We start from the raw sequence: 22,749 nt of genomic DNA, 5'->3' as shown, positions 1-22,749 counted from the left end.
AAGAAGAACAAACGTGTAAATATCACTTAGTGACCGTTTCTCCTACAAAAGAAAAGACGGGGCACATTGCCTCATTTTTTCACTCATATGTCCTCATCTCTTTCTTCCTTTCTCTTCCTGGGGGATCCATTCATTTCCTCTTTCTTATCTTCTTACTTGATTGAACGACTCTTTCAACTCCTCTCCTTTCTAGATTTCTTAGTCTATCAGAGTGAAACTGCGACCACAATCAACTCATCCAGCATTTACAGGAGAGACAGTAAGACAAACGAGAGATGTAGGCGGCAGAGAAATTACATTTCTCCAACTATGATGGAGTTTAAACAGGATTGGAGTGTAGCGGAACCAGGCCAGCTAACCACACCTGACAGGCATGAGAGCGAGAGAGAGCGAGGGCGAGAGATCAGGACTGAACTGAATAGAACAAAAAGAACAGAATAGAACAGCACAGAACTAAATGAAACAAAACAGAAAAGAATAGAACAGCACAGAACTAAACAGAATAAAACAGAACAGTGAACAGTTTATAATAATAAATAACTTAACAGCACAGACTGGAATAGAATGAAACCGAAAAGAACAGAAAAAAGTACAAAACAAAATAGAAAAGAGAATAGAACAGAACCAAATAAAACAGAACAGAGAATATAATAGAATATTAAAAAAAGAGAATGGAAAAGAACTGAATAGAATAGAAAACAATAGAACAGCACAGAATAGAATTGCACTAATCAGCAAAGAACAAAATATTATGAAACAAATAAGAATAAGAAAAGAACAGAAAAGAATAGAACTAAACAGAAAAGGAAAAAATAGGACACAACAGAATAGAACTCAATGAAATCGAACAGAACAGAGAACACTATAGAATAAAGAGAACAGAACAGAATAAAAAAGGAACAGAACAGCTCAGATTGGAGAAGACCTAAACAGAAAAGAAAAAAAGTACAGAACAGAGAATACAATAGAATAAAAGAAAATGAAAAATAATTAAACAGAATTAAAAGAAGAATAGAATAGCACAGAATAGAGTTGCACTAAACAGCACAGAACAGAAAAAAGTGAACAAAATAAATCAGAATAGAATAGAACAAATCAGAATAAAATAGAAGAGAATATAGAACAGGTCAGAAAAAAAAACAGAACAGAATGGAACACAACAAAATGGAACAAAATAATCAAACAGAATGGAACACAACAGAATCAAACAGAATGGAACAAAAGAATCAAACAGAATGGAACAAAACAGAATGGAACACAACAGAATCAAACAGAATGGAACAAAAGAATCAAACAGAATGGAACAAAAGAATTAAACAGAATGGAACAAAACAGAATGGAACACAACAGAATGGAACAAAACAGAATCAAACAGAATGGAACAAAAGAATTAAACAGAATGGAACAAAACAGAATGGAACACAACAGAATGGAACAAAACAGAATCAAACAGAATGGAACAAAAGAATCAAATAGAATGGAACAAAACAGAATGGAACACAACAGAATGGAACAAAACAGAATCAAACAGAATGGAACAAAAGACTCAAACAGAATGGAACACAACAGAATCAACCAGAATGGAACACAACAGAATGAAACAAAACAAGAGAAAAGAAAAAAACAGAACAGAAAAAAGACAGAACACAGTATAGAATAGAATAAAAACAGAAGAAATCAGAAAAGAACAGAATAGAATAGAATAAAGAATAGAACAGAATAAATAAGAACAGAACAATAGAAAAGAAAATGGAACAGTACAGAATAGAATAGAACCTTAACAATTCATTTACAGGAAGAAAAATAACAGAATGGAACAGAATAGAACCAAACAATAGAAAAGAAAATGAAACGAAACATAAAAAGAGAACACAACAGAAAATGGAATGGAATAAACAGAATAAATCAGAATAGAACAAAACAATAGAAAAGGAAATAGAACAGAACAGAATAAAATCATCAGTCATGTGTTCAGTGGCTGAGACGGCACACCCTAGGCAGAGTTTTCCTCAAGATTAGGGATTTGTGTGCAGCTGAACTCATTAAAAGAGATCTGTGACGGTTCTGTTTATATTGAGGTCTGATGGAAACTGAACTCGACCTAAGAGATGATGTTTGTGTTCTGATAGGACGATTTATGGGGTGTTTTGGTGTATCCATATGGGAAAATGTTGATAGGATGGGTTGATTTAAAGGAGGATGCTGATTGGGGTTTTTTATGGGAAAGTTAACTGGCCAGATTGACAATTAGTGGTTACTGATCTATAAAAGACACTTCAGAGGCATATGCACACACATATGTAAGAGTTCAGATCAGGGCAACGTAATCTCAGGGTTTGTTTGTCCGTGAAATTGGAGAAGGGCATATGAAGTGTCATAATACACACAATCACACAGAGCAAACATTCAAATTCATATGTGAACACAGACAGATAAAGGGGCCCCTGTTTCCAGAAGACATTAATTAAGTCTCAGAGGTAAAGTGAGGATTTCCCTTCTCAGGCAAACGAGAGGAAATCTGAGACACTTATCACAAAAGCACGCACACCAAAACTAACACCTCCAAACAGCAATATTCAGACAATAACTCTGCACTACTACAGTGCACAGCAACTCAAAGATCTAATCAATGATCTAATTAAAACACACACACCTCCAATATCATATCTGGGTCATGCTTTGGCATCGCATGTAATCTATACACTGTTGTAAGGAAGTGTGTGTGCTTGAGTGTGTTGTCTTACCTGTACCAGGAGCTCCAATTTCCTGTCATCCAGGAGATGGACCTGACATCTCCGCCCTTCCGTCATCTATTACAGAGGAAGAGAGAACGAGAGAGAGAGAGATTAACGAAAGCACATTCACAGCAGGGTGAAATCAACTGTAAATACTAGGTCATGATGACAGGAATAGAACGTCTCCTTGCATACATGCAGCACGATTCCTACTCAAGCAGCAGAATTCAATCTCACACACACACACACACACACACACACACACACACACACACACACACACACACACACACACACACACACACACACACACACTTAAAGTGAATTAAGTCACAGTTCAGTGCTGATGTTGTGTAGCTTGAATCTTACAAGATTTCTTAGTCCAAGTTTGATTTAACCCCTTATTGCTCAAGAGTAATTGTAAATATACAGATTACAGAATAAAAAAAACACACTTTTTACACAGATATGGCTTTAAAAGTGTTGCAGTATCCTTGCCCATGTTGCAGGACCTTCACTTTACTCGGGGCTTGTGATAGAACGACATATATTGGCCACACTAATTTTAAGGTTATTGCCATCTTCCGATGGCCATTAAAGCTGTCAAATAGAAATGTAAATATTCGTCAAATTGAAGAGAAAAATACACGTGGAAATAAAGCGAACTAAACTTCGAACACCTCCTGAGAGGATCGGAGATCATTTGCAGCATTCTCATAGACGACACTACTAGAGGTCGACCGATTAATCGGACGATTTTTTTGCATTTTTTAACATAATTGGCATCAGCCAATATCCAAGTATATCAAGCCGATTATTGGGCAGTCGCATCTGTGGGCAGCCTAGTGTTGTTGTGGAACACGTGTTCGACGCACGCTGCCCCTAGAGTCATTCTCCAGCAGAGTGAGCAGACCTCATCCAGTGCCTAAGGAAGGAGCTAAGTTCCTTGGAGAAAACAGTAAGGGTTAAATTTGTATAACTTCTTTAGCTTTAATTAAAAACTTTTGATATGTTACTGCCAACTTCAAGAAAAAACGCGACATGACGTTCGGCTACTTTGGATATTGATAGCGTAGTTGAAGTTGCATTATCACAGCAGAAGGGTTGCTATCATGTCACAATAAGTAAGCAAGAAATTTGCAATTACAGACAGTGAATCTGAGACTTTTATTTGTTCTGTTTGTGTGTCTTATATTTGAGAGGGTTGTCACTCAATGCAGAGAAATAAGTAATAAAAAATATACCAACGCACTATAGGCTATTGAAGGACTGGCTTTGGTAAGCTCAAATGGTTTCATAATAATATGAAACCATTTGTCTGTGAAGCAATTGAGCTATTCGCAGTCAGAGAGAGAGAGAGAGAGAGAGAGAGAGAGAGAGATCTCTCACGCGGTGCCACAGCGAGCCCAACACGAGCCCTGCTAAATGAGTGACAGAACTAAACATTCAAACATAGCCTGGTTTAGATCTGTGATTATTAGTCTGATTTTATTTTAGATTTCGCCTTCCGAAGATTATAAAAATAATATTTATACATAAGCCGCATTCTGTCTAGCACAACTTTCTTCCCTTCACAGCAGTGCACTGACATTTCTCCCTAAAACTCAAACTTAACGTCAGAATCAGCACGATCGTGATTGTTGTAAAATGCAGTCTAGCTACTGTTGCTAAATTACGGGACGCGTTTAATAATAAAAAGAGCACAAGAGATTCCGTTCCCAAGGCGGCGCGCGCTCCGAAACACACCGCAAAGAGACAAGCAAAGTATAGACTACTTTGGGTTTCATGTGCGCGTCTAAACGATCAAATATACACAAAAATATGTCAAAACGACCGGCTTGGAGATTTAAACACAGTTTATGTCTTAAATGGACGTAGTTATGGAAATAGTTGGGAGAAAATATGCTGCATCAGGAGTCTATTAGACTCGGTCTTAAAGGGGAAGCGGTCTAATCTACATGCCGACGATTGAGCCATTACTGCGAATCAAACAACAAAAGGCAAAGAGAAAATCACTTACAGCTCTTGAATGAATAACTTCTGCATTAATAAGCATTAATCTATCTATGATAAACTATGCAGTGTTATTTTACAATTGATTACTTTATTAGATTTCTTTTTAGACCACACCTGAACAGTAATGTTAGTACACCTTCCTGAAATTAAATCACTGTGCCTATATAACGTTTATATTTGTGTAATAAATATATATATATAACAAAAAGAACCGTTAAGAATACCGTTAAAGTACCGGATCGATAAGCAGGATCGGTAAGATAGTAATACCATTAAAACCTTAACGATACCCATCCCCAGTTATGCCTGTGCTTCTCTTGGATGCTCTGAATATTGGATTACATGTCTGGATTGCCCCTTAATTAAAGCTGCATTTGGATCTCAACCTTCGCGTCTCTGAGCAGTTCGTAACACCTGCTTCGTTTATTTAATATATTTGTTATACATTATTTATACAATATGTTTTTACATTATACATTTTTAATTTAAGTGTACAAGTGCAGATTGGTCAAGTGTTCAATAAATGTATTTGTTGAGAAATGTTGTCTATCTTAAGTAATTATTTGTGTTACATTTTATCTTTCAAATAAAAGGTTCAAATAAGAGGTTAAAAACAAGCACATATCGGCTAAATATCGGCCAAAATAAATCGGCAGCATTAATCGGCCATCGGCCGACCCGACCTCTAGACACTACTCTTGCAAACAGAAAAAATTTGGTTTTGTCCTATCCCGATGTTGTCGATCTTCGTTGGTCAATGATGCATTGATATCGACATTGGGATATTTGTCAGATATCGTCGATATCCGATTACATCGTTGCAGAGCGGAGGAGGGCGGGGCTGGAACAACGCATGACGAGCGGTCCCCGATCAGCCTGATGGGGACGCGTGAGGGATAAAAGGCGACCGGTAAGGACAGTTCGAGAGAGAGAGAGAATTACAGGCAGCTGCTCTGTGTGTTTATGTTTGTGTGTTTTTGTTTCAGTTTATCATTCAAATATTATTTATATTGCCAAGCCGGATCTCGCTCCTCAATTCCCTGATACCCCTTTACACTGGTGTTGAAACCCGGAAGGGACGAGGGATGCCCGTCGCAGAGTCCTCCACACTGCCGTCCTCCCAGGGGAGTGCCGCTGCCATCCGCCGGGGGACGGAGTAGCCCAACCGGCCAGACGTGGGGAACGACCGCCGTCCACGGGGCGAGTGAGGACTGGACTCCCCGACCGCATGGCGCGATGGAGCCGCTGCCAGGGGTGGAGGAGTGCCCTGCCGTCCCCCAGAAATGTGGAGGGGTCAAGAGAATACCGCCGTCCGCGAGAGGAGCGATGGGGGCGCACAAGGGATAAAGGCGGCCAGTGACGACAGTTCGAGAGAGAGAGAATTACAGGCAGCTGCTCTGTGTGTTTTTGATTCAGTTTATATTGCCAAGCCGGTTCTCGCCGCCCCCTTTCCCTTATTCCCCTTTACAATCGTCCTATTGTGTTCTTGCACTAAAAAAAGCTAGACACAGCACAATGGACGTTACAGAACACAGGTGTCCTGAGATGCATTTTTAAAGGTTTAAGTCTCTTGATACAGCATCTAAAAAAACTAAGCACTCATACACGAGAAGATAAAAAATGTGAGACATGGCACAGAAATCAAAGACGTCTATATAGTGCATGTTTACATAGCAAAACAATTAAAGAAGAGCATGGACGGATGCAAAAATGCACCCGTTGTGAACAAGTCAGCCCCTAGGTGGAAGTCTTTGGCCATTGCCTCTTGCTCTCAGCATATCTTAAAACGCTCCGGCAAGTTAAAAGGAGTTCCATTTGGAAAAGTGCGTCTCAAGATCCCCTACGTGCGTAAAAGGATGAGATGAGGCTGACTTTTCTTATAATCCAAAACTCCAGATGACTGAATAACCCCAACTACAAACCTATCCAACTAAAGTCCATCTAACAATAACTCTAAAACTCCAGACTACCAAAGGCACACAATTTCAGAGCATTAATGGATGCACACAGTGCCTTGCTCAAGGACACAATGGTGGTGGCTGTGGGGTTCGAACCACCAACCTTCTGATTACCAGTTATGTGCTTTAGCCCACTACGCCACTCCACTCCATATATACAGTGAAATGTATTTGTTTTCACATATACCAGCTAAGCTGGTGTCAGAGTGCAGGGTCAGCCATAATACAGCGCCCCTGGAACAGATAGGGTCAAGGGCCTTGCTCAAGGGCCCAACAGTGATGTCTTGGCGGTGTTGGGGCTTGAACCCCCGACCTTCTGGTCAGTAACCAAGAGCCTTAACCGCTGTGTCTATGATGTCTTTGATTAGTCACTGGCTCGTAAATGTTCACATGTAACTCTCCAGTGATTGATTAGGATAGTGGAGAATAAGTTATTAGCACAGAGGTCTTTTCACGGCAACACCACCCCTGTAGTCCAACACCAGTGTGAAACCTTATACCGTGTAAAAACATTATGAATGGAACTTCCAATATCAATACAATAGCCTAAAGAATAGAATAGCCTTCAATAAAGAATAGCTGCCTAATGAAGAGTTTGCGACTCATGATAAATGAACCCATGTGTCAAATTTTATAGGTATCAAATTACACAGGCAGCAAATGGTAAAAGGTCTGCACATATATAGCGCCTTTTTTAACCTTAGAGGTTACCAAAGCGCTTTACAATGTGTCTCATTCACCCATTCATACACCAATGGCGGCAGAGCTGCTATGTAAGGTGCTAGCCTGCCATTGGGAGCAACTTGGGGTTCAGTGTCTTGCCTAAGGACACTTCGGCATGTGGAGTCATGTGGGCCAGGAATCGAACCGCCAACCCTGCGATTAGCAGCCAACCTGCTCTACCACCTCAGCCACAGCCGCCCCAAAGCAAAGTACGCGCACTGACAGTTTTTTTGCAGGTATTCGTTTATTACAAGACGTTTAATTGCAGGTAGTGAATATAATGTGCATGATGGGTAACTGTAAGACGTCTCGGATTCGGAATGACACATGAAATACTGTTAGACACACAGACACGCGCTTGAAGAAACACACTTTAATATATTATTAAGAACAGATGACAGAAAAGCCGTCTATGTGCATGTATGACACGCTTGTTCGGAGGCGTGCAGTCTCGTGGAACTAAAGGATTCTCACTTTACATATGCATGGTTTCGGTCTTTTGAAAAAATGTTTGCAAGAATATCTCAGCTCAGGAGGTGCTTTGAGTTCAGTTCGCTTTATTTCCACAGAGCAGTTCGTTGTGAACTTAACTCTGCAGCCTATACATCCATTCACCTCGAACCATGATTTATATTATCATCATTATGTTTTTATTTATTTTATTTTGGAATTTTTGGATCCTCTTTTCTCCCCAATTTGGAATGCCCAATTCCCAATGCGCACTAAATCCTCGTGGTGGCGTAGTGACTCAATCCGGGTGGCGGAGGACGAACCTGCCGAATTGCCTCCACCTCTGAGACCGTCAATCCGCACATCTTATCACGTGGCTTGTGGAGCACGTTACCGCGGAGACGTAGTGCATGTGGAGTCTTCACGCTATTCTCCGCGGCATTCACGCACAACTCACCACACGCCCCACCGAGAGCGAGAACCACATTATAGCGACCACGATGAGGTTACCCCATGTGACTCAACCCTCCCTAGCAACCGGGCCAATTTGGTTGCTTAGGAAGCTTAGGAGTCACTCAGCACGCCCTGGATTCGAACTCGCGACTCCAGGGGTGGCAGTTAGCATCTTTACTCGCTGATCTACCCAGGACCCCGGCTTTACATTTATAATAGTTATTAGATCTGAATTTGTATTGTAATTTTCCGTCTGTTGCCATGGACGTATACTTGCCTGACGGTAAATGGAAAGGTGGTTATATATGTTTTTTTTTTACCACTTCATTATTTGAATTGCCATTTCGTTTAATTTGAAGTGCAATTTGCGTCATTTGAAATAATTCCATTTGAAATTCAACTCAAGCAAAGAGATTAGGTATTACAGCCGAGTGAGTCTGTGTTAAAATAAAACCCTCAGCTGTCACTAATTGGTGCAAGAGGGATCCTGCCATGTCACTTGGCGTAGATGCCTAAACTGCACCAGACTGCATCTGCCATGGCGGGAAATGTCTTGTTTATCAAAGCCAGAGAGGAGCGCTCGTTATTAATATTAAATTGAGTCTGCAAAGAAAACAAACACACTAAATAAACAGTTTTCTCCAGTGTGTGTTTTCAGAAGCTCTCCCACCGGGACAAGCTGGACGTCCACCCCTGAGTCTGAACGCCGTCTTCCATGTTCCGTGCATGTTTGCTTAAGATTGCTGTTTCCCTGCCAGGTCGTATAGTAAACATCCCATTAAGAGCAGGTGGACCAAGCACATCTGTGAGGAACAGAGTCTGACTAACATCCATGTCAACACGTGAGTTATACGGCCTGTAGGGTTCAGCTGGTTTGACAACTCAAGTACAAAGAACTCAAATGCAACCCGATACTCCCATTGTCCTCTCTCCTTCTTGAGGGCTTTTCATTTTTGTTTATTTTTTCTCTAGTGATCTTTTAAAAGGAATCTGAGTCAGTGAATGTGATACTAACAGCAGCGGTAGTTCACGTCCATCAGCACATAAAGACTTTCCGTCCGCTTCCTGTTTGGATATACGAGTCAGAGAGGCAGATCTGCACTGACTCACTCTCTCTCATTCTCTCTCGTGTCCTATATCGCGCTCTTTTATTCCATCTCTCCCACTTTTTCCTTGCTTTCATGCTAACGCTCGCTCTCCCACTCCCTCAGCCCCTATACGTGGGACGGGATCAAAAGGGAAAAAGTGCCTGATCTCTTAAGCTTCTCAGTGTGGTGGTGTATGTAAGGACGTAAGCTTAGAATGGGAACAGGTGGAGTGTTCTGGCTGTCATCAGGAAGCACCGTCCCGGAGGAACACAAACAATGAGGCTGATAAAAGCTGTGTGGCTCACATTTCCTCCACGCACACCTCAGCGGAGCTAAAGAGGACTACAGCAAACACACAACCATGTGACAGAACACAGGATTGATTGTGAATTTCCAAACAGACTGGTGTGAGTTTGTTATTGACCTGTGAAGATGTGTTCTTTACAAGGGTTCGGCATCATGAATTTCTCTCGGCCATGCTAACACTGTTTCACCCTCTCTCTTCCTGCCCATTGCAGACCAACTCTACCTCCTAAAAGCTGATATTCTGTCTTTACTCTGCAGAATAACATCCCCTCAGGCGACATCTGTATTCTTGTCCCTAAACCACTGAGTGGGATCACATTTCCATATAATAAAGGCAAACCTAAATCAATATGAACTGGCTCACCTGAACTGGGTCCGGTCTTTACTGATGAGGTTTTTAATGCCGCTTTCCCTGGAGCACTACATGACCCAATTAGGCCATCTGACTGTAATGTCATTAATTTACGTGAATTAAAGTGGGAGTTTCATTGAGTCAAACCACTGTATAGAACCACTAAAACCATATACTTCAGCGCTGGACCTTTTGACAATATGCACACCAAACTAAACGCACTGGCTAAAGCACAGAGCTGGTAAGCAGAAGGTTGCTGGTTCGATCCCAACAGCCACCATCATTGTGTCCTTGAGCAAGGCACTTAACTCCAGGTTGCTCGGGGATTGTCCATGTAATAAGTGCACTGTAAGTCGCTTTGGATAAAAGCGTCTGCCAAAATGCATAAATGTAAATGTAAACTTTCAATTGTCCATCCCAAACCTAGTGTAAACAAAACCTCAAAATACAACAAAAGCACCCAAATGCGTATTCGCTTAAAATGTTTGATTAACGGCATGTGTTAATGTTGATTTCCATAACAACAACAAAAATTTCAGTTAAATGCAATATACTATATGAGCTCTAAAGTTGTTTAAATTGTCATTTTAGGGTTTTAGGGTTTATGCCGTTAAGTCATCGTTGCAACAAAGTTGTAAAATTGGATATAACTGTACACAGATAAGGTTAGTAAGTGATTGTGTTAATGTTAATAGACATTTTTTGAATACAGTGAGTCTTTTAACATTTATAGATTGTCCCCATTCACTTCCATTGTAATGGTGCGTTCGCATACAACGCAAAGTGAGCGTTTCGTGCGGCACGATTATATACAAAGTCAATGCAAAGATGCGAATAGACGCAAATGAAACGAATGCCGCGACTCGAACACATGAAATCGCTCCATTCGCAAATATCCGCATGACGCGTTGTCGCGAAAGCCTATCAGCATCGAGATTGTCCGGATGTCACTGACGTACTACCACTGACGTAGTAGCAGAATAAATCTGGAAAAATGGATGAATAAATGGTTATAGCGGAGTGTGGGCACCCATACTTGTATGTCACAACGTCATACATGTACAGAGACCGGACAACTAAAGACATCGCTTGGAGGAAAGTGAGCGAGGAAGTTGGACGACCTGGTAAGTTTTGGAAATATGCGCGTCTACTTGATTCCAGCTATTGGTTGAACTTAACTATGAACCAAGTCGTAGAAGCCCCGCCTCCTGACCTTTTCCGGAAGAGAAGGGGAATACTCGTGGGTTCGCGTTACTCGCGCTAATTTGAGTTTAAACACACATTTATAATCCAGCATTCAAACTCATGGGTTGAAAATGAAAACCTTTAAGTGCCTTTAAGCTTTAAGCCATCAAACTATAATCAAACGATCCGCAAAATAAGATTTAAATAGAGCAAACAGCGTGCTGGAGAGCATCTAGCTAAAGCTTAAACCCTTAGCAGTGCTCAAGATGTCACACCTGCACATCACTCGATGAGAACGCTCCTTACTGGGGTGTGAGGGGGAAGGGGGCAAACTCTGAACCCTTCTGTCAGAATCTAACAATCTGGTGCCGGGAACATTGTGTTGGCTGTACTTTGTTTGTGTGTGGTTACAAAATGCCTCGCCTGTAATCACTGAATGGTGAGTCACGTCTTCCTGATGATCTCCAGAGTGGCACACTACACTCACACTGCCCCGTGAACCTGTGATGTCATCAAAACACACAACGCACACATTCCACAAGTGCAGTCAATGTAATGCTTTCTATATCCTCTGATGCATAAACATAATCTGAGCCAGTGATGAACCCGCTCTCGAATACAGATTTAAGGCTGACCCCAATGCCCTGTTTAGGGTTTTATTACGGTTTAACCACACTAAATCCTAATCTACCTCTTAGCTTGAGATAACCAGAGATATACGAGCCTCTGAATTAGTGAACACAGATATGAAGGATACACAACTGATGAGAATAAAAGCCAAGGAGTGGCTCCCGGTGGCCCATGTGCACTCTTAGGGGGCATTTAGCCATTATTCCACCCTAATGCACAATGACAGCAAAATGATAGTGTATCACACTGACTGAATCCATGAGGCAGAAAAATCAATTTTCATCACAAATACAAGCAAGAAATTAAGTCTCCTGGTGCCCACTGACAAATGATAAAGATTTAGGCGACTATTGGTCTGGTTTTTATGCCTGACCGTATGTGCCGGAGTGCACCAGCCTGCTGACACCGTCGCCCTGCAGTGCAGACACAAAAGAAGACATCCGTCACCCAAGACCTGCAATCAGAAGACCACACCTGCCTACATAGACACAGCACGGCTTGCTTTGTTTACGGTCTGTAGAAACAGTCCAATCCAAGTCTCAAAACCCAGCATTATTGGACATCAGAATACTGTCTACATAGACAGCTCAATAGGTTTTAAAGGGACAGTTCACCCAAAAATGAACGTTCTCATGCCATCCCAGATGTGTAGGACTTTCTTTCGTCTGCAGTATGAGTATGTCAGCTCTGTAGGTCCATACAATGCAAGTGAATGGTGACCAGAACTTCGAAGCTCATATATGCCACATAAAAGTAATCCATAAGACTACAGTTGTTAAATCCAGACCAAAATGTAATGCAACAGCATTTCTGGCATCATATTGATTACCACAAACATTTATTTAGTCTAATCCCTCTCCTTCTCTAATCCTCCTATTGCGTTCAGTATCTGCATCCACCTTTTGCATTTGCCGGTCAATTTTGACCCGGTGGAATTCAAGCTTATAAATCGTTCATAACCTGATGGATTTCATCTAAAACTATATTATAACTCATTAATAGGTTCTTAACTGTCCATACCATAGACTGTAAAAAAAGATGGCCGACGCCCTTTGCTCTTTTCCATTGGTGAGAACTGAAGCCGCCAGTGTCCCGATATGGCGCTGACATCTTGGGACTTGAGTCTGCGCAGTTGCGATTTCGGGACCAGACCTGCGCAGTAGTGAGCAGGAAGTAAAGCTGCGAAATCAAGGCCCCGCCCTCACTCTCGCTGAGTCAATCGCAAGGACACGCCCCTGCACTTTTGACTTTTGACGGTGTGAAATAATTAATTATAGAAATTTAGATATTCAATTTAAAGCTCCAATCTCCTCAGTCCTCCGAAGATCCCGAAAAAAAGTCAGTTGGTGCTTCAGTGACTACTTCGCTCAAAGAACCTGTCAATCACAGCTGTCAATCATGATGTCACAGCAGCGTTTTTATAGCATCAAATAACTAAAAACAAATTTTGAAAACAAACACTTGAAATGACATCAACGTGATAGAAATGACAGTAAATGACAGAAACTATCTTTGGAAAAAAGTTATGTGAAGTGTAATTTAATTGTTTAGTTGGTCTCACGTCCCGTTGAATAACATGGGGAGGCGGGGCTTATGACCTATACTAGGACCAGCCACCGGGGGGGCGATCGAGACGCTTTGGCTTCACTTTTGAGGGCTTGTGCGGCACACTTGGTTCATACATGTAAAAAGATTGATATTTTTAGCATGTTAACTAACAAATATAAAAGTTATTCATTAATATGCGATTTATTTTAGAATTAATAAAATGTAGAATTAATTGACATTTCAAAAAACACATTAACTACAGCAAATCCAGAGTGATACATGTGAAGACGTCTTTTTTATCAACATTTCTGTGAAGTCTTATCTAAATATAACGTAATATACAATTTATATGAACATCTAATGTGAGAATTACTAGTAATTTAAATGAATTTCCTGTTACTCAAAAACTGCTGAAAACAACCTGATGGTCAAAAGTGACGAAACTAACATATTATTTGTCAAATAAACTTCATTAAATCATGTTTACAGCTCAAGAATACAACATTAATACTTCTTTACTATGTTTTAAGCAAACTTATTAACTTGCATCAGATGCTGCGGAGTAAAATATGAACAATTTCCTCTTTCAAGCCCTATTTAGATTAATGTGTGCATGAACTTTTGCTCTCGTCACACCCCCTTTAGACAGCAGTACCTCTGATTTAATTTATCTGTTATGTTTGTTACATCTGTCATGTCTGTTTTGTACAGGAATGCGTGTGTGTGTCTGTTTTTTATGTGCATTTTTAAATTGTGCATAAAAATATCCTGAATGGAAATGCTTGATATGCGAATAAACGCTCTAAATTCGCTACAAATTGAACACGCTAGGAGGAGGTGGATTTTCTAGAGTTTCGCATTAGTTAAAATGGGTATAAAGGTGATGGAAAGGGTTTATCCACAAAACGGTGACGGTTTTGACCATTTGCGCATAGTCCACCGAAAGCTCCGACCCTGGCACACAATTCTTTGAAAATAGGCCTCGTCATTCAGAAGTGATGAACCCACAGCTGGTCGATAAACTGGGTTCTCACAATCCACCAGAACAGTTTTGAGTGCAGGCCAAGTATGCAGAGACTGGCGATGGGTGGGCATCACAGCCATTTCATCCCCCATTATATCAGATATTCAACTTATTCTGCAGCAAGGTCAATTCAGCTGCTCCATCATGGCAAGGCGGGCTTCCTCAAGTTAATGTGCATTATGTAGAGGAAATTGTGGATTTTTAGAAATGCACTTAAAAATTTGAAACATTTGGATGGAAACGAAGCATGTGTGTGACTGTACTGTATGTGTGTGTGCATGTAAACAAGGTCTAGTCCCGGTGAGAGAGGATGGGAAAGAGACTAAATGTAAGTGAATTGTTTATAAGTAAAAATCGAATTATAAATGTACCAAAAAATCTACACATTATTAAGAGTAAAGCCACAATTGATGCCCAGGTCAAAATTGACCCGTGAATGCAAATGTGGCTCAGGTGGTAGAGCGGGTCGGCCACTAATCACAGGGTTGGCGGTTCGATTCCCGGCCCACACGACTCCACATGCCGAAGTGTCCTTGGGCAAGACACTGGACCCCAAGTTGCTCCCAATGACAGGCTAGCACCTTACATGCCTTCTGCCACCATTGGTGTGTGAATGGGTGATTGGGACGCAGTGTAAAGGTCTTTGGTAACCTCTAAGATTAAAAAAAGCGCTATATAAGTGCAGAGCATTTACCATTTACACGATTTTATTATGAACCTCTCCCGGGTCAAGTATAGCCCAAACGCAACAGGAGAATTAAACAAATATCACGGTAACTGAAAGACACTTAAAATGGAAGTGAATGCCAAATGTTTGGGAGGTTTAAAGGCAGAAATGTGAAGCGTATCATTTTATAAAAGCACTTATTTTTATGGTGTTGTCGGGTTTTAGGGTTTATGCCGTTATGTTGTCATTGCAACAAAGTTGTCAAATCGGATATAACTTTACACAGATGCATGTTAACATGCAAAATCATGCTAACACACATATCGTTCATGCCTCGTGTCTATACTTTTGAAACAGTGAGTATTTTAACGTTTACGCATTTGCCACATTGACTTCCATTGTAAGTGTCTTACTGTAATTTGTCCTATTTTTTTAAGAAAACGAGCGACGAGTCGAAACTGATTTTTCTGGTAATCAACATTATGCCACAAATGCTGTCGATTGAGCTTCACTTGTATTGAACGGTGAAAATCTGTTCGCTCTGTGGGGCTGATATAGGACATTGACGGCACCTCAAATAATCTATGATGCCAAAAATGCAGCTTAGGTCGGTTTTGAGACACAGTCAAAATCTCTACAGTCCTTTGCTTTTTATAGGGCTGTCATAGGACACAAATAAAGAAGAATTAACACAACAGAAGCATTGTTCAAGGATCTCTAAGGATATGACCGTGATGGTCACATGTATGCAATCCTTTTATAACCAAGTCACTTTCAACAGTGCATCTGGCAGTAATTCAGCTCAGCTGTCAGTACAGGTTAGAAAAATGGATGAGAGAATCTGAATAGGCAGCAATGGTGACCAAGCAAAGCAAATGAGACAGCCATGGTTCAAGTTTAGTATGCAAACACAGTCCCTGCCCTTAAACGCAACATCTGTTGTGTCTAAAATCACCTCAAGGAGGATGTTTGTCTAAATAGACCAACATTGTGAGACAAAGATTTGATGTTTCTCACAGAGAGGACCTCTGAGTTTCTTATGGGGTTATATTTGTGCCACAATTCTGCGTGAACAAAAATTATATTTTGAGCACACAAAAAATTATGATATTTTGAGTGTGAAGAGTGGGAAGGATGAGAAAGCAAAATTCACATTCAAATAATATCTATTCAAGCAAAACAATTGATTTTCATATGCTCAAAATGAATTATCTTTACAAAACTGAGTTCAAGCACATGCAAAATAACTATTTGTGCGCTCAAAATATAATATTGCATGTACAGAAAATATTTTGGGTGCTCAAAATGTCATCTTGCATGTACAGAAAATATTTTGGGTGCTCAAAATGTCATCTTGCATGTACAGAAAATATTTTGGGTGCTCAAAATGTCATCTTGCATGTACAGAAAACATTTTGTGCGCTCAAAATTTCATATTGCATGTACAGAAAATATTTTGTGCGCTCAAAATTTCATATTGCATGTACAGAAAATATTTTGTGCGCTCAAAATTTCATCTCGCACATGCAGAAAATATTTTGTGTGCTCAAAATATCATCACGCACATGCAAAATAACTTTTTGAGCGCTCAAAATATCATCACGCAGATGCAAAATAACTTTTTGAGCGCTCAAAACTTCATCTCGCACATGCAGAAAATGTTTTGTGTGCTCAAAATATCATCACGCACATGCAAAATAACTTTTAGTGCGCTCAAAATATCATCATGCAGATGCAAAATAACTTTTATTGTGCTCAAAATATCATCTTGAGCATGCAAAATAACTTTTTATGCTCAGAAATATCATCTTGCACGCACAGAAATCTTTTGTGCACTCAAATTATAATATTTAAAAATGTTTTGTGCACTCAAAATATAATATTTAAAAACGTTTTGTGCACTCAAAATTGTATCTGGCAAAAACAATTTGTGTGCTCAAAATATCATATTGTATGTGCAGAACATTTCTGTGCGCTCACAATATAATTTGCGTGTTTAGAATTGTGGCACATGTATAACTCCATATTTGCTGAGGTAAAAGGGCCAGCAGGCTAGTTTGCACTGAGTGAGCCTTTTCACCTCATCGAATCAGATTTTAACGATGGTTTTCTCCGTGCATGCTCATCTAGCAGCACTCTCTAGCAAGTTTCAACCCGTATGAGAGTACAGATACAGAAATAGCAGTTTACGTAAGAGAAAATGGAGAGTAAATCGCATTTTTAACGCATCCATCGTCCCTCACAGACAGCGCGCGAGTTACCTTGTGAATTCTCTCACATTAAATCCTCGGATGTATTTGTTCTCCGATGATAATAGTAATCCAGAAGCGTTAAGCGTTCACTCGCCGGCCTAAATCACCATTGCAGTCAGCATCATCCATGCCGTTGTTGTGATTCCCGGTGCGGCTCACGGGCGGACTGACAGCGGCAGTGCCAGCACATCCCATCCCATCCCTCTCCACTCTCAACGCGCTGTTTCACAGGCACCGCTGGCCCGCTTCCAGCAAGCAGCTCCACACAACAGAATCACACACACAGCAAACCCGAACCCCTCCTCCTCCTCCTCTTCCTCCTCCGCCTTTCCACACCGGCGCGGTTGTGATCATGCAAAACGCGACACACACTCTGTCCAGCTTGCAATCAGCATCCATTTACACTAGATAAGAAATATGCATGGGTTGCATAGCTGCTAAATCTGCTACATCTTTCCAAAACGCGTCACTTTCCAAAAGGTACCATGGTATTACTGTGATTTTTGGGCTTGGTTCCACAGTAATAGCACAGTATTGCATCCTAATGCATGGTACAGACACATAACTAGTTTGGAAGGGATATTGTGCATTGTATATATGTGGGGAGAAAATATAAATATATATATATAAAGAAGCTGACCAAGGACTAACAGACCCACATCTGGAGAAACATTTGGGAATGGGTTGCACTCTCTCCGCCTGACATCTTCCGCCCCTTAGTTTCTAATTCAGACTTCCTTTCCCGTTTGGTTTGGCTAGGGTGAGCAAAAGGGGGGAGGAATGTTTGAAAGATGCTTTTAAACTGAACCTGACTGTTTGAGGGAGCTGATTTGTGTGCACCCCTTCACAGAGACGTTTAACGGTCGTTTCACCGCAAAGGCAACATTTCACAGGGCTCAAGAAAACCTTTACAAAAACTGGGAAGCGTTTTCCTTTTAAGGGTCATGCATCAATTCTGCATAATGAATCCCTTTTTTTTGGGAGGTCATTCTCATGACATGGCAAGACGAATCGCATAACTAAAAACCATTTGTTACATTTCAATTTTAACCCTGCATTAACATATTCCAAGGCTTTATAACCCTGGGTTAACATTTTTATGTGCATGTTTAAAAAGTCTGTTTTAATTGTGATTAAGCACATTTTTTTGTAGTTAATCGTGATTAATCGCATATTTCGAAAGTGCTTAAATTTGACTATATATACATTACTTCTTTTCTTGTCAATATGCATTTATTTCCATCATCCAATATGTAACAATATAATACTTTATTAACATTTTCCTTCCACAGTATAAAGATAGAAATGCTCTAAAATAGCAACAAGTAACATTAAACGTTTCCCAAAGTTTAAGTGGGAGTTTGACTCATTGAAAGAACTAGTTTCCCCACATAGGTTGCACATTCATTGCAATGGTCATTAAACCTCTTAAACTCTCATCCTCCACAGTTTTAATCAGCCAGGAGACTTGTGACTATCCGCTATGTTACAGGACGCGTTGTCAACGGCAACATCAAGCGCCGCTTTTTACTCCACATGAAAAGCGCTTGCAGATAATCTCACTCTGCGTTTTGGTGATTGTTAAGACTTGACATGCTTCTGTGGTAATTCAAATGTGTCTTAAATAGGCTGAAAAATACTTGATTTCGGTCGCAAGTCCCTGTGGAGCGGAGGGGAGGGGGGCGGGGCCGTGCTAGAATGTCGCACGCCCGGTCCCCAATCAGCCTGATGGGGCGCGCGAGGGATAAAGGCGGCCAGTGACGACGGTTCGAGAGAGAGAGAATTACGGGCATGTCCGTCATGTGTGTGTTTGTGTTTGTGCTTTTGTTTTGAGTTTAATTAAATTATTATTTATATTGACAAGCCGGTTCTCGCCTCCTCCTTGCACATGTAACCCCCTTACATTGGTGCCGAAACCCGGGAAGGAGGAGGGATGCCCGTCGCAGAGTCCTCGACACTGCCGTCCACCCGGGGAGCGCCGCTGCCATCTACCGGGTGACGGAGTAGCGCGATTGGGGACCGGGCGTGCGACATTCTAGCCCGGCCCCGCCCCCCTCCTTTCTCCATCCCTTTAGCACTGACACTGAATCACTGTTGTGTGTGTGTTGTGAAGTGTGCGTCAGTGTAATGACTCCTGGCGGACACATCGCAAAGTTTCCGACCTCCCAACAAGTGTTTACGCTGGTTTATACTGTATTAATAGCACATGCATTTATCGTGATTAAGGAAAAGTTACACGTTAAACATTTTAAATGAATCACATGCATAACACGTTAATTTTAATTAATCGCAACCTCCTTGTCCATCTTTGGAAATGTTGCCATGTATATCCGCTCTGGTTTTCTTTTGAAGCAAGTCTACTTAGTAGGTCCTCGTGGTGGCACGGTTACTCACCTCAATCCGGGTGGCGTAGGACGAGTCACAGTTGCCTCTGCTTCTGAGACCGTCAATCCGCGCATCTGATCACGTGACTCGTTGTGCATGACACCGCGGAGACTCACAGCATGTGGAGGCTCATGCTACTCTCCACGATCCACACACAACTTACCACACGCCCCATTGAGAGCGAGAACCACTAATCACCACCACGAGGAGGTTACCCCATGTGACTCCACCCTCCCTAGCAACCGGGACAATTTGGTTGCTTAGTTGACCTGTCTGGAGTCACTCAGAACACCCTAGTTTCTAACTCGTGACTCTTTTAAAACACACAACAAAACGAAGAATAGAAGCAAAATGCAGAGGATTAGAGAAATGCAGGGATAGCACTTCAAAGCCCTACAGCAGGGCTTCATAACCCAGGATTAAAATGGTTGTAAACCAGGGTTTGAAAAGACATTAACACAGGTTTAAGCATAGTATGAAAAGCCCTTTAATTTCTACATGTGTTGTGATGCAACGTATTATTTCTCCACACTGGGCCATGCAGCAAATATTCCCAATACATTGTCATGATCATTTCCACAGCTGTCAGTTTTACAGTTTAACTTTAACATGACTTGAACGCTGGAGAGAAAGACTGCGCTTGGGTCAAGATGATCTCTCATCATCTACCTCTCTTTCTGTCTCTCATATACACATCCTCAAGGGAGGGACTTTGAAGAGTAATTGAACAACACTCCAACATAATGCAATTAGACCGCAGACATAGATTTCATGTTTTATCCAACTGCTGGTGATGATGTCATCAATGAACAAACACGACCATCTGAACTCCAAATACAAGTCAATGAAGCCTGACTGTGTTTGTGGCATTTCTGTGTGTCTTCTCTAATTTTAAAGACCGTATACACTGTAAAAATGTTTCGTAATTTTAATGATAAATGCATGTAAAAAAATCGACAGTAAATATTTGTCAGCGGGTTACTTTAACATATGGTAAATACAATCATATATTTAACAAGGGTCGCGTTTATCGTTACTACGGTGATACGGTAACAATACATTTTAAAGTTCCAGAAGGTTCGTATATTAAGTATATTATCATTTAATAATATAAACAGCAGTGAACTGTTAAATATGCAGGCATCAATTGCATCCCACAAAGCCTGAAACATGGTGACCGTATTGTTTACGTTAAACCACAGCTGCCTTTATTTTATAGAAAATTTAACTTTTTATTTATTGTAATTTTTTTTACAAGTATTTGTGTGTCTTTAAGTCCCATATCTAGTGGCAGACTGGCCATGCGGAGAACCGGGACTTTTCCCGGTGGGCAGGGCTGGACTGGGAAGAGAAATCAGCATGGGAATTTCACATGGCAACTAGCCGAAAAATTGTTGGGGTTGGGGGTGAAGAGTGCGGGTGTTCGCTGTCCCTTTCTGCATGTCGCTGTGCCGTTTTGTGGTCCGTTCTTCATAATGCTTATCGTGGCCCATTCGGCACGTTTCGCGGCCGGCCCACCGGCCCGCTCGGTTCTCTCGATGGCCAGTCCGCCCCTGATCGACCCCAAAGTGCGTCGGCCCACCGGGAAAATTCCCGGTATGCCAGATTACCAGTCCTGCCCTGCCGGTGGGCCTGTCATGATAAGCTGAAATGGGCTGCCGTATGGTCCCGTGAAGAGGTCCACGAAACGGCACGGCAATATGCCGAAAAGGACAGTGATTTTAATGGCAACCTGAGTGTGTGTGTGTGTGTGTGTGTGTGTGTGTGTGTGTGTGTGTGTGTGTCATCAAGAGTGCAAACATACATCTGTGTTGTACTTCATATAGTATTTCACACCATTTTCTTACACATTTACCATAGTTTGATGAACATTGTGTACAATTAAGTGTTTAATAGCTTATTATTGATTTGTGAGGTGTTTGAAGTTAGTTTAGAAGATAGCAGGCTGTATATAAGATAAAATAGGTCATTAAGATAAAAGGATAGTTGCCAGATTCGCCAAAGTTTGCGAGATAAAAAAGGGTTTTGCAGATGTCCTGGCTCATCACTGCATATTTTCAAATTCCTCAAGCACATCTGTATGTATTACTCTTTGTTTTCAGGGGAATATATCTAAATATTTGGCACTTATTGCATCGGATGGGACAATATTCCAATAACTCACCAAGACGAGCATTTTGACCGTTCTCACACTGTGCTCGTGTGTGTCCAGGCCAGTGAAACAGGTGAGTAATCCGAGGTCATGATAGAGGTACTGTAAGGTTTGTGAATGTCACAGCATCCACATCATTGCTGATTTTGGACTCTCAGCCACAACGGAAACACCACGTTCCAATTTAAACAATCCCTCATGAACTCTCTCCCCTCTATAATACATATTTTAACTTTTATTGTCTCCTTCCTTCGGGCAAGGGTCTGGACAGTGCCACAAGAGCCTGTTGTTTAAAATCGAAGAGAGTGCATGTATGTGTGTGTCGAACATTTGCACGAAGGAAACGGGGGTGGAATAAATGAGCATATCCAGGCTCACACGATTTAGGGGGGGGGGGGGGGGTGAAGAGTACTAAAATAAACTTCTGAAAGACCAATCCTGCACATGTCTGCCAGACCAAAGCACAAAGCGTTGTTTAATCCGTCTTTTTGTATCCAAATTAACCAAAAGAGGAAGACGAGAGATTGAGATGTTCTCTGAGAAAATGAAAGGCTAAAATGGTCTCAGAAGCTATAAAAATAAGGATCTCCTAAATTCTGTGTCTCTGGCTCTCTGTAGAAAGGAAATGTGGTTCTTGTTAGGAGTCTCTGAGTTTGGTTATTTTTGTCTCATCGCCTCAGGCTCAGAGACAAAGTGGGGTGTGTGTGTGTGTGTGTGTGTGTGTGTGTGTGTGTGCCCACAGGTTTGTTATTTTTGTAAGTCAGTCACACAGGTTACCCTTCTCTTCAGCAGACAGGACGACAGGTTGTATGGCTGATGTAAAAT

General features: G+C 41.2%; 1 protein-coding gene across 4 annotated transcripts in view; it reads right to left on the bottom strand.

Annotated features, from left to right (window-relative positions):
- Positions 1-22,749, bottom strand: part of frmd4a (FERM domain containing 4A) — a 193,636-nt gene that overhangs the window by 60,591 nt on the left and 110,296 nt on the right. For 3 of the 4 annotated variants that reach the window (XM_052151836.1, XM_052151835.1, XM_052151834.1), the window contains exon 2: positions 2,745-2,810. In XM_052151836.1, the coding sequence (XP_052007796.1) occupies positions 2,745-2,810 (66 nt within the window). Of the gene's footprint in view, positions 1-2,744; positions 2,811-17,413; positions 17,584-22,749 lie in introns of those variants that run through there. The other variant, XM_052151837.1, reaches the window with a different exon arrangement.

This window comes from Xyrauchen texanus, chromosome 21, assembly GCF_025860055.1.
Source record: "Xyrauchen texanus isolate HMW12.3.18 chromosome 21, RBS_HiC_50CHRs, whole genome shotgun sequence".
NCBI classification, from domain to species: Eukaryota; Metazoa; Chordata; class Actinopteri; order Cypriniformes; family Catostomidae; genus Xyrauchen; species Xyrauchen texanus.
The sequence above is the reverse complement of the archived record's forward strand: the minus strand, read 5'-3'. Positions and strand labels throughout refer to the sequence as shown.